Source organism: Puntigrus tetrazona, chromosome 14, assembly GCF_018831695.1.
Source record: "Puntigrus tetrazona isolate hp1 chromosome 14, ASM1883169v1, whole genome shotgun sequence".
Lineage (NCBI taxonomy): Eukaryota > Metazoa > Chordata > Actinopteri > Cypriniformes > Cyprinidae > Puntigrus > Puntigrus tetrazona.
Genome location: NC_056712.1, coordinates 19,344,007 through 19,356,954, shown reverse-complemented (window position 1 = coordinate 19,356,954; position 12,948 = coordinate 19,344,007). Strand labels below are relative to the sequence as shown.

Here is a 12,948-nt window from a genome sequence, read left to right as displayed (position 1 = left end):
TGCAAGTGGTGTTACAGGATGAAAAAAGGAAACCATGTACATTTATAACGATAAATGATTAACTTTAAGAAGCATGTTAGTGCAGTGGCTCTAAAGAGTGACCTTGGAGATGTTGAAGCGGTTGTGTCGCTGTTGCCAGGCGACGCGCTGACGGTGATGATGGAGGACCGCTACGACGTTCTTGGGTGTAAAAGTCAGCGAGCCTATCGGTAGCCGCGAGCTGCTAACCAGCCCGGTAAACAACCCCTGCCATCTCATCTTCCACGAAACAGCCCGATGAAAACGTCCGGCGTTTGACCCGAGGCTTTAAGCGAACGCAAGCGTCGATGAACGTAACGCCGGAGACTCGCAAAACCTGCCGAAAATGATGTAGCAAGCTAACTTTTAGCCGTCTGCCTAGCGCGATCCGCTCGAACCATGGACTGTGACGGGTAAGTGGGACGAGAGCGGGGAAAATGTGCGGTTAACTACCATATTTTTTTAGTAGTGCAAATCGACGTGACTAGTAATAGACAGCACTGTTATTTTAACTGTAAAATGTACTGGAGAACGCGTTTCGACTCGCTGTTGGTACTATTTGTAGCGGCTAAGTTGCTAGCGGTCTGTTGTGTATTCGCTTAAAGTCTGTTTTTAACATGCTAACATCATACTTCACGTTTAAGAGTTACATATATGTATTTAAACGATAGTAAGCACCTTGGTAAATGTTTGAAATAACGCAGTATTAGCCAGGCCAGCGGTTCACGAGGCATTATAAATGATAATAAACCGTGGTGCTAATCGCCTCCTGCGGTAACTGATTTCCTATCCATTGATGTGGTCCGTGAACTGACTTCATCCAGCGTGAGCAAAATTGCAAGCGAATAACTGTCACGCAAAAGTAGCACGCTTTCAGTTTTGTCGAGAGCAAGGGCTTGGATTTGGTACCGCGCTGAACGGGATTTTAACAAACACGGATTTGTTAACGAACACGTTGGTTGCAAATATGTCTTTGATTCATTCATTAGATTCGGAGTCCCTTGTCCTCTGCCTAGTTTGGACTCGCAGGAAGATGCCAAAGACCCAGGGCTGCACACCTTCAGTCACACACACATGAGGAAAGCCTTTCGGCTCATGAATGACTTGAGAAGGTTGGTAAACTGATGCAACTTATTCAGCAGCTTGTTAGTCAGTCACCGAAAGGATAAAATAAAAAAAAATATTGCAAAAAAAAAGCTAGGTCTGTATAAAGTTGGAATATACCCCAATTCCTCATACGTATAGGTGATACGCACTACTTAGCATTTCTCAGCTAATGCGATTTGCTTAATGCAACTAAAAAGGCATGAAGATATTAGCATATTATAAACATTTGCAATGCTGCTTTGGAACAATGTGCATTGCGAAAAGCACCGTGCAGCTAAACCTGACTTGACCCGAAGTAAATTATCATCCGCGTTAGTGTGTCCACAAGATATTTCTAGCCTGTGTTTTCCAAAAGCAACGCGAGTCCATGTAGATCATAGAGATTTGTTAACATCTGCGATCTATGCGGGCTTCCAGTACGGCTAGGAAAACACCACTCTTTATTTTCTTTCTAATCACAGCCGGAGGATGCTTTGTGACGTTCTGCTGGTGGCGGGTGAAGTGGAGGTTCCAGCACACAGAGTAGTTTTAGCATCCTGCAGTCCTTACTTCTGCGCCATGTTCACGGGTAGTGCATCACATCCCAAATGCTTTATTTCTTTTTACACTCATGTGGGAGCCGCGTGTTCCTCAAGGTTTAATTTAATCTCGTTCCTGGAGGGCCGGTGCCTCAACGCACCTGCATGGACGTTTCTAACACGCCTAGTAGGAGCTCGATTGGCAGCTTCGGGTTTGTTTAATTAGGGTTGGAGCCAGAGCCGTGGCCCTCCAGGAACTGAGTCGGAGACCTGCAATTACGACGTTACGTGATTTTGATAGCTTTTAAGAGTTTGTGTGTCCGAGTTCTGCTTGATGTGTGCAGGTGACATGAGCGAAAGCAAGGCTCACCATGTGGAGATCAGGGATGTTGATGGACAGACGCTCTTGAAGCTGGTGGACTACATTTACACTGCTGAGATCGAAGTGTCTGAAGATAACGTTCAGGTAATGGCTCCTTGAAGACTGCACGTAACGTAACTATTGACTAGCTCTTTGTGCTCCCTGGCTCTGGAGATCTGGGGCTCTGTTGTGAGTGCTGAGGGGCAGGGTATTTCCTCTCATTATTAGCGAAGGAAACTAGCAGAGCGGGGCAGGAAGTTTTCTGCCATGAGCACTTTGCCCTTTGTGTTGGAGCTCTGTTGCCTCAGTACAGTCTCAGTCTGTATGTGGGGCTTTCGTTTGGACTTACAGAATACAGCGGTGGAGAACAGATGATCTGAGAAGCTTCGTGGCAGTTATGCAGGAAGTGGCCTAGTTTTCATCTGTATAGGAGGGACAGATGCTCCGGTGGGGGTAGAGGCTGTTTATGGCTTAGTTGGTCCTTGGGGATTTTAACAATGCCATTGAGTGCCGCATTCACCCTATGTTGTATTTCCCTAAAGGCTGTTTTCTTTCCTTTTCTAGAAAGAAAGTGGCCATTGAGCTAAAATGTGCAGATGCGCTTTTCTATATTAGTCTCGTTTTTTCCTGAAGCCTTTACTTGCATGCCGAGTAGCAGATTCTGGGTTAAATTCATCGATCTTCTTAATTTCGCTTAATAAAACGAATTTAGCATAACCCTTAAGGTGGAGAAAATAGCTTTTACAACGATCCGTTAATAATTCGGTCTCTATTAAAATAATGTTTCATTGAAAATGATGAATGATAAATGTTTAAAGTCAAATGTAATTCATTTTGAATTCCTTAATGAATCATTACTGTTAAAAGAGATGAAAAATTATTGGCAGAACTAATTAATTAGTAGACTTTAGGTCAGTAAGATTGATTTTTTTTTCGAAGAAGAAATGATCATTGATCAAGAATGCATTACATTGATTTACAGATTTTGCATGTTACAAAAGATTTTTTTTATCTTATCAAAGATGCCTGAAAAAAAAAAAATCTATTCATGGTTTTCAACATTAATAATAATGAATTATATAATGTTCAGCTTTGATCACGGGAATAAGTTACACATAAATAATACAAAAATATATACGAAATTTAGTAATATATACAAAAAAATCGTATATATTGCACAATATTACTGTATTTATTAATCAAATGTATCCTTGGTGAGCGTAAGAGACTTCAAGTCTAAAAAACATTTGAAGATCTCTTTGATTGGTAGTGAACGTATGCATTATATTCCGACGCACGTGTATTATATTGATTGACACAATGCACAATTCCTTAGCTATATAAAAAAAGAAGTCATTATTACATAACCTGTACTGGTTAGTCATCATGAATCCGGTCTGCAAGCATCCCGCCTGGTTACCTCACGTTTAGTGTGTGTGTGTGTATTCCTGCGGTGTCCAGGTGTTGCTCCCAGCTGCCAGCCTGCTCCAGTTGATGGATGTCCGACAGGTTTGCTGCGACTTCCTTCAGTCGCAGCTTCATCCCACCAACTGCCTGGGCATCCGAGCGTTCGCTGACCTTCACGCCTGCACAGGACTGCTCAGCCAGGCCCACGCGTACGCCGGTGAGCGCTCTTCTCTCTTGAGTCATTGCGGGATGGAAAAAAGCAACCCACCGGTGTGTATTTTTATGCAGAGATGCAGCTTTTTGAGCAAGTTCTCTTGTTTCGAGCAGAGCAGCACTTCACAGACGTCATGGTGGGTGAGGAGTTCATGGCCCTCTCCCTGCAGCAGGTGTGCAGTCTGATATCCAGTGACAAACTGACAGTGTCCACTGAAGAGAAGGTGACACTATCTGCTTAATTGTCCAAGTTGTTTCTTCCCACTTTGTGCTTCTTGGTTTCTTCCTCATTCATCACATCACAGAGTAATAAAAAAAATGCATTTTGAATACGCGTTGGAATAATATAGGTGCCATTGCTTTTTTTTTTAAAGCCTATCCAGTTGAACTCACTAGATGTGGCTCTGTGTTGTTTATATTGTGGAAAAAGAGAACATTAATGCATAAACCAAGCATGCATTTTCTAAAAGGACATCTATCGCTGTTGCATTTGCATCCCACGCAAGAGATGCAGGTTTAGAAAGCCTCCTAAAATTCCAACTGTTTTCAAGAACTCCTAATTGTTTAAGCAACCTAATTCTAATTAGGTTCCCTTCCCCAATTAAAATAATGCCTTTTAATTATAATTAGATATTTGAGTACAAAATCGAGTTTTCAGCCATTTTGACAGCCCTATCACAGAGCCTGTTTTTAGCTCATCCTCGCTTGATTTGTAGACAGCAGACGGTTGATGCTTGGTTTTTTTACATGTGCATGCTGGTGAGAAGACGACGAGCCATCTGTCAGTCACACTGCATTAGCTGCTGTCTGCTTACGAGGAACTTGTGTCTCCAGTCTGCGCTCACACACCCACTTGATGGCAGCTGTCATCTGTCAGATGCTTCAGTGTCATCCGAGCAGCGACACACAGGCAGCGGAGGACGGCGGCCTGTGAGCTGCATTCATATAATAGACTTTGTTCTCGTCCGTTACAACCCCAGGTGTTTGAAGCCATGATCGCCTGGATAAAGCACGACAAAGAGGCCCGTCTCGAGCACATGCCTAGACTCATGGAACACGTTCGGCTGCCGCTGCTATCCAGAGATTACCTGGTTCAGGTACGACTGTGCACCAATTCATAGCGAGTCCTGGGGATGTAACCAAGCAAAATGTGAAAGATCGTGAAGTTTAGGCCTTGTCCACACTAATACGTTTTAGTTTGTCATGTTGGTCTTCCGTCCACACTGAGACGGTGTCAGGTTTTTTCAGTCAAGGAAAACTGAGCTTTTTGAAAAGCTCTCCAAAGGGGATATAGTTCAAAAACGATAACGCATGTTTAGCACCAACAGATATCTATGTTTGCACCAGTATTGTGCCTGTTATGTGATATCCACTTTCACACTATTGCTACAGATGTGTGACTTTGTACAGTCTTCATATCACAGTGCTGCAAAGATGACAATATGTTTTACTCACGACTACTGTTTGCGGCAAAACATGAGGGCTTTAGGTCAGAGGTGAAATCATAGAAGAGTGCTGATCTTTTTTTCGAAATAAAATGATCATGACAGAAGAGTAGCATGAAAACGTATGCCTGCCTTTATCGGTTAGCTTTTTCAAAGGTTTTTTTTTAATGCTTTTATCAACAAATGCTACTATTAAAGCATCAAAGACGCAGTTATGTTTGCCTACTATACTTTTAAAAAAGAATACATACTTATAGGGCATAGTATAAGCAACATAAGGGCGAGTAACTAAAGACTTTTTGGGGTGAACTATCTCTTTAAAATGCAGTGGTTGTCTCTAAATTTCACAAAGAAATGTGCAGCATTTATAAAGCACATAAAAGTATTATTTTCTAAAGACACTTTCATTTTGTTAAAAAATAGTGATTAAAAAAAAAAAATCTTGCATCGAGTTGAGTGAATCTCTACACACTATTCCTCTGTAGTTCAAGCATTATAAATATATCATAATTCAAGCATTATTTCAAAGATTGTGTATTTGTGCAGATTGTAGAGGAGGAGCCCTTAATAAAAAACAACAACACGTGTAAGGACTTTCTCATCGAGGCGATGAAGTACCACCTTTTACCTGCAGACCAGAGGCACCTTATAAAGACTGACAGAACCAGACCACGCACACCCATCAGTCTGCCCAAGGTATTAATATACACACAATATTATTATTATATTTATACACCTCACTGCTGACCCGTATGGCTAAAGGCATCAAGCTTGCATGTTCAAAATAGCTGCAAGTATGGATGCAGAGTTAAAGGACTTCCCTGGATATCAGCAGCCTTTTAATAAACAGACTACCCGAGTAATCATGGCTTATAGAAAGATGTCATGCAAACGTAAAAGAAAACCAAACTAGATTTAAGGATGGCTGTCTATCTTGCCCAGCAACATTATTTAAATTGACAAGTTAGGAGCTCCTTTTATTTCTAAGACGCCTTTTGTGAGTATGGTCCCGATGCCGTTAAAAAAAAAACAATAAAACCCAAATTCTTTGAAAATATTATTATTATTAGTATTATTATATCTGATTATCTCAAAATGCCTTCCAGCTTTACAACAGTTACAACATTGTTTGCAGATGCTGTACAAATACAGCAAAAATACAGTTTTGTCAGAACATAGGTTAAACAGTTTCTTAAATTTGTATCGCCACAGTGGCATCAATAAACTGACTACCATAAACTGTGAGCATTTTTTTTTTACCACCATAGCCACAGTCAGAAGACCTGCATGAATGTACTGACTCATTGACTGTTGATTTCGTTGTGAACCTGACAGGTGATGATGGTGGTTGGGGGTCAGGCACCTAAAGCCATTCGCAGCGTGGAGTGTTATGACTTTCAAGAGGACCGCTGGTACCAGGTGGCCGACTTGCCCTCCAGACGCTGTCGAGCAGGTTCTTCTGTCCCTCATCTCTAAACGGGTCTTCGTTGTGGTTTAAACTAGGGATGCACGAGTAATCAAACGCAAATCCTATCTTTCAGTGAAGCGTGGTTCTGTGATCAGCAGTAAATCTGGTAACATTTTCCATGAAGCCTGTATTTAAGTTACATTATAAGGGCGCTCTTAAGGCATTATAATGAATGTATAATGCATTACAAATGACTTTAGAATATGCATCATCTCATGAATATACGTTTTAATGTGCTATATTTACTTATTTATGGTTATAGATTAAGAGTGCGATCATTTATAACACACAGTGAACACAATGCATCCACTAAAGTTACAATGGATTATATTTCTGATAGTTATAATGCATCACAAGTCGTACTGGTCCTCTTTAAGAAAAGTCACATAAGCAAAATGGTAAGATATGAGACTTAGGTAATAGTTATACCAATACAATTGTTTTCTCAGCAGACATACTGAGTATTGGATAAACATTCTACCTAATACTCTTACTTTTATATAATAAACATTGCTTTTTTTCCACTTAGCCTCAAAGCAAACTCTCAAATAACACTCAGCACTTAACCACTCACACGATTTTATAAGCTACTGTGCAGATCCCAAATAAACCATTATAAATAAAGTGGATCTAATATGATATTCATTGCGTGTTATAAATAATCATACTCTTGTTTTTAGGATTATTCATGAGATGTTCTGCAGGTTTTTTTTCATAATGAATTATGGATATGTGTGTTATACCCGTATAATGTATTATAATTACGGGCTTCATAGGAAGTGTTCCCATAAATCTCCATTCGAAGGCCTGAATCGATGAAAGCCGTTCAATTTTCCTACAACGCATGCCTTATCTTTCTTGAGCGAGAGCATGCCTTCAGACGGAGATGCACACGTCCAATCAGAGATTGGATTTGTATTAATGGCGCAGCCCTGGTCTTACTGTGTGTGTGCGTCCTGTAGGAGTGGTGTTCATGGCTGGTAAGGTGTATGCCGTGGGGGGATTCAACGGCTCTCTGCGCGTGCGGACGGTGGACGTGTATGATGGGCTGAAGGACCAGTGGAGCTCAGTTCCCAGCATGCAAGAGCGCCGCAGCACTTTAGGAGCGGCTGTACTGGGAGACCTGCTGTACGCCGTCGGGGGCTTTGACGGGAGTACAGGTATACCTTTCATTAAGTTGAAAGGGCGTATTCGTTCACGTTTGAGCTCAGTAAGACCCCCACAAACTCTCATTTAGCAAAAGTGGGTTAATCAGCAGTGCTGGATAGTAACTGATTACATGTAATCTGGATTATATGCTCATTTCAATTTTAAAATGCTCATCAGATTAGAGATTAGTCACTTTTTTTATTGATTACCATATCGCACGATTAGTAAGTTATTAATGCTATACTAATAATTGTTCCCTACTGTGTCAGACCAATTAGCTTTGACTGCATTCACAAATAGTGTGTAAATATGCAAACCATGCGTCTAAACTTTCAAGCAATTAGACTATGTATGAAACAAATAATTAAAATAATGAAGGCTGGTGATGTACAGCTGCGAAACGGGCTTCTTTAAGTCTAATCACCTTCAGTTGATCCTTAGATTAAGTCCAGTTTGGCACTTAATACGAGACCCTGCTGTAAAATGATGCTTAATTCATTTTATGGTGTTGATATAAATAAAATACACGCATTTATTCCATTTTTTTTAATAGCAATAAGGCGTGTTAAAACAAGTTTGATTAAAAATAATTTAAAAGCGTTCAGGTACATGATGTAAAATGAGTCATCCTGATTAGTCACTGAGAGTTATCTGTAATCTCTGTCTCTCTGTAGGCCTGTCGTCAGTGGAGGCGTACAACCCCAAGGCTAATGAGTGGATGTTCGTGGCTCCCATGAACACCAGGCGCAGCAGTGTTGGGGTAGGAGTGGTCGACGGTGAGCACTTTTGAGTTTGCTGTGTGTAGATCAATCTGCTCATCGAAGCGCGAACATGCACGTCACATTAAGCATGCAAATATAAAAAGCTTTTAGGTGGCACGATTTTACAGCAGCATTTCACCTTTCGGCTCACGGGGTCATATGATGCGATTTCAAGTGTTACGAACTAGACGTTGCAGAGACTAAAGATTCGAAAGCAAATATGCGTTTATAAAAAGTTACACCCCCACTTTCCTAGGTCACTGCGTGGGTTTATTTTATAACACCGCCAAAAAAGCTATTATTCTGTTGCTGCAGGCGCCGTGTTCCAGAGACGCTGTAATAGAAACTACTTTGTGCTTGTAAAAGACAACTAGAAACCAGTGTTTATCAGTGTTTACAACACTGCTCCAGAACAGTTCAGCTAAACAGAGAACTGATTCTTAAAAACCTGCAGAGCAGAGACTATAAAGCGAGGCAGTATGACTAAACATGTCTCCGCCGGACACAACAAATATTGCTTTTGCGCCGGGACACGTCCTCACTTTATGTTAACGGGCTTGATATTTACTTTATGCTTGAGGTATTCGGGCCAATCGCAATGCACCGGATAGCTGGCCAATTAGAGCGCAGCTAGCTTTTATAGAACGATAAGCCTTGTACACGTCGACCCGTTTCAGGAAGGCGGGGCTTAGAGGAGAAACAGTAATGTACAGCATGTTGAAAAAAGCCACATAAACGCATTGCATTATAGCCAATACATAAAGCAATGTTCTTTTTAGCAACATCATATGACCCCTATAAGCTTGTCTGTGCATGTTTGTGATTTCCACGCCGTGTCTCCTACTGTTTGCACAGGAAAGCTTTATGCCGTTGGAGGTTATGACGGAGCGTCCCGGCAGTGCCTGAGTACTGTAGAGGAGTATAACCCGGTCAGTAACAAGTGGTGCTATGTGGCGGACATGAGCACCAGACGCAGCGGAGCCGGTTAGTTCCTCTTCGTGATTTGGGCTCACTTCTGCGGACTCGTACAGTGATGTGAGCGGGTGTTTGTGCAGGTGTCGGAGTGCTCGGGGGACAGCTGTACGCCGCAGGTGGACACGACGGCCCTCTGGTGAGGAAGAGCGTGGAGGTCTACGACCCCGCCACTAACACCTGGAGGCAGGTGTGTGACATGAACATGTGCCGGAGGAACGCAGGTGAGACACGGACACTAATAATTGAAAAGATTTCCCACTGTAGTCCAGCTTCATAATGCATGAAATAGCAGACGATTCCTCGTGAAACTTGAGGTTTGCATCGATCCCATGGCTGTTTTAACCGTATTATCTCTGAAATAACGTCTCATGAAAGAGTGCATGCTGCAGTGTAATTACTACGCATACTACTATTTAATAATTAAGGAATCATTTTAAAGATTATAAATAAACCAGTGTAATGCAAGAAAAACATTTGTAAATATGATATTTAATATATTGTTATATAAACTGATTAGTATAAACTGAATCAATAAGTTAAATTCCTTATGACTCCTTATAACTAGTCCACATTTATGAAACCTATCATTTTTTTCATTGAAAATTAATAAGAATTACATAAATATTACTCTAGAATACTTGCTAACAAAATATATTCATTTTAATTGCATTACTGGGAACATTTGTAATAAAATAAAACATGATCAAATCTGCAGTGGTGGATCACTAGATGGCAGCATAATAGACTTTTCTTCTAATCTCTTTTATTGGTCAGGTTTAGACTATTTGGCTTTATGCTGCTTTTGATGTTGTTTATTTGTTGGCTTACATTTATATTCATGTTTATTAAAAACACTTCTAAAAGTGCGTGCGAGATATAGGAAAGCATTTTATTTGTCAGACAAATCTAAATGTTAAAAAGATATACCATTTATAAATATTAAAATTATTAGTTAAATTTTTTTAAGTGAAATATATATAAATTAAAAAAAAAAAAAAGTATTATAATTTGAATAAATAAGCTTTTCATTTATAAGCACGATATTTGGCCAAAAAACAATTATTTAAATCTGAAGATTATTATTGCAAACACATGCAATTATGTTTTAATATTTATGGCAGAAAATGTACAAAATATCTTCGTGGAACATGATTTTTATTGAATGTTTTTTGGCATAAAAGAAACCCGTGCAATGCATTTTTGGTCATTGCTACAAATATACCCGTGCTCTTCATTCCTGTGGACATATCGTTTTCATATAAGCCACTACGCAGCGATACCTCTACTATCACAGTTTACAAGAAGAGGCAAGTTAAGCGTGTTTGTCTCTAGGAGTGTGTGCCATAAACGGCTTCCTGTATGTGATCGGAGGAGACGACGGCTCGTGCAACCTGTCCTCCGTGGAGTACTACGACCCAGCTGCAGATAAATGGAGTCTCATCCCCACCAACATGAGCAACGGACGCAGCTACGCAGGTCTGCATCGCTCTCAACGCGACCCCCGCGTATCCAGCTCGTCTAAACAAACTAAACTGAACCGCTCTCTCGTCTGTTTCAGGGGTGTCAGTCATCGACAAGCCGTTATGACTAAAGGTTCTAGGCAGCAGGTCTCTTCTCAGCCGCCGAGGGCCGAGCTGTGACAGACAGACTGTGATTTAAGCTCTCCATCTCAAAGCCTGGCTGCCTCTCACACACACACACACACACACAAACCCTGACCTCTCCCAGTCTCCAGAAAGTGCCATTTAGCCCTGTTATTAACAGAGAGGTCGTACGAAATCAAACCTCGTTTATAACCGGCCTGGACAGAGCATCTATACATATATATGGGACGCCTCCGTGAGCTGTTGCAGGTGAAGATCGTGCCAACAGATGCTTTACTACTGACCCACAACGCTCCGAACGAACACTCGCCCGCAAGATGTCAGAACTGTTTCTACACTAATGCATATCACACCCTTTAAAGCGGACCAAGACTGGATATCACCGGCTTCCGGTTTTTGTTACAGGGTCACTTTACCTTTATATGAAAGTGTTATGGGAACAGGTTTAAACCGTGCCATGTAGTGTTAGGGATGTTCAACCGATCACGCGCATCTCACAGGGTAAAAGGTACGGTCACGTTAGCGAAGTTTCAGCTCGCGACCGTACCGGTTAACGTGCCAAATGCGACTCATAATTCATACGGATAATGCTGTATGTTAGTTACTTGTACATAAGCACTTTTCATGACGCATTTTTGGTGTGCAGTCGGACACGAGGAGTCCGTCTTCGGTCACGATAACTCTCTCTCTATCACTGAAATAAGCGCTTTTTGGTGAAATTGCACGGCTCGATTATTCAGCCATTTCATTTGCAGGCAAATCTCGAGACAGCACAGGTTCGCGTCAAGCGCACCATTTATTACTTCGGAAGACCGTTTTACTTCAGTTTAAGAAATACTAAGCCTTCGTTTTCCTCATTATTGGGTTATAGGATGTGTAAAGCTTCACTGTAGACTGACCATTGTGGAATTTCATTGGTAACAACTACGAGTTATTAACAAAACACTGCCAACGTTCCCACATATTCCCACGCTTTCTTTTTAATTCGGAGACATGCCGATCTGAAAGCCACGCTATGCAGTAAAACATTGTTTCTGGAGGTTTTCGTCCTCGGTTACTCTAGGCCTGGTGTAACTGCCTCCGTTGTCTTCGCACATCACCATCCAGGACATTCCAGTGCGGTGCATCTACGGATTATGCACGAATGTGGTTTGTGAACAAGGTATTTATGTATTTCTAAACAAGATGTATTAATAAATTAAGCTTTGTTAAGAGAATGCGGCTGCCGTGCGTCGAGGTTGTCGCTGGGGGGCAGCAGTCGGACATCATGGCTGGGACGGAAGAAGATGCGCGGGAAAGTGACCTTAAACACGTGATTTTAGATTTGCATTAACTTTGCATTCAAACGGCGACCGAGCAGACTTCGAGCGTATTTAGATACTTGCTGGTAAACTAGAAGTATATCCCAAGATGTAGGTGATTTTTTTTTTCTTCAGTAGAATAGCATTTTTTTGTTGTTGCTGGAACCGTATTTCTCGGTCATTGACAAAAATCGAGTAAAAAAGTACAAAACTAATTCCCTTACGACACACTGAGGTCTTGTGCAAGAAAACCGAACATAATTTATAACATTATTAACTTTACCTGCAATCCAGAGCCGCGTGCAGCAGGGACATTTCGTTCTTCTTGATTTAAACCTAACCATTCCATTAAAATCAATTACGATATTATTTTTTTTTTACGTTTGACCTCTGTGTATTTTGACAAATCGTCACGTTTTTGGCTTCTTCCGCGAGGAAATCTTAATTTCTCTTCGCGCTCCCGCTCGACTCTGCGCGGAAGCCCCGCCCTCAGACTCTCGCCATTGGCCGCGGTTTGACAGACAGGAGGGACGTCCTATCACCGCGTTCGGATGCAACGTAATGATTGGGCAAACGTTTGAAGCTCCCGAATCTCCCGCAGGTGATTTTAATATAATTTGA

The 12,948-nt window shown here is 41.4% G+C and overlaps 1 protein-coding gene across 4 annotated transcripts in view; it reads left to right on the top strand.

The window, feature by feature from the left end:
- Positions 1-139: 139 nt before the first annotated feature.
- klhl3 (kelch-like family member 3) overlaps positions 140-12,948 on the top strand; it is a 14,125-nt gene continuing 1,316 nt past the window's right edge. The window contains exons 1-15 of one of the 4 annotated variants that reach the window (XM_043257642.1): positions 141-431; positions 1,008-1,130; positions 1,587-1,693; positions 1,988-2,109; positions 3,466-3,628; positions 3,739-3,848; positions 4,605-4,721; positions 5,616-5,765; positions 6,405-6,522; positions 7,500-7,697; positions 8,361-8,462; positions 9,303-9,431; positions 9,503-9,643; positions 10,755-10,898; positions 10,981-12,948. The exon at positions 10,981-12,948 is cut by the window's right edge and continues 1,316 nt beyond it. In XM_043257642.1, the coding sequence (XP_043113577.1) occupies positions 418-431; positions 1,008-1,130; positions 1,587-1,693; positions 1,988-2,109; positions 3,466-3,628; positions 3,739-3,848; positions 4,605-4,721; positions 5,616-5,765; positions 6,405-6,522; positions 7,500-7,697; positions 8,361-8,462; positions 9,303-9,431; positions 9,503-9,643; positions 10,755-10,898; positions 10,981-11,009 (1,767 nt within the window). In that variant the 5' untranslated portion in view covers positions 141-417 and the 3' untranslated portion in view covers positions 11,010-12,948. Of the gene's footprint in view, positions 432-1,007; positions 1,131-1,586; positions 1,694-1,987; positions 2,110-3,465; positions 3,629-3,738; positions 3,849-4,604; positions 4,722-5,615; positions 5,766-6,404; positions 6,523-7,499; positions 7,698-8,360; positions 8,463-9,302; positions 9,432-9,502; positions 9,644-10,754; positions 10,899-10,980 lie in introns of those variants that run through there. The other 3 variants (XM_043257643.1, XM_043257644.1, XM_043257645.1) reach the window with 3 other exon arrangements.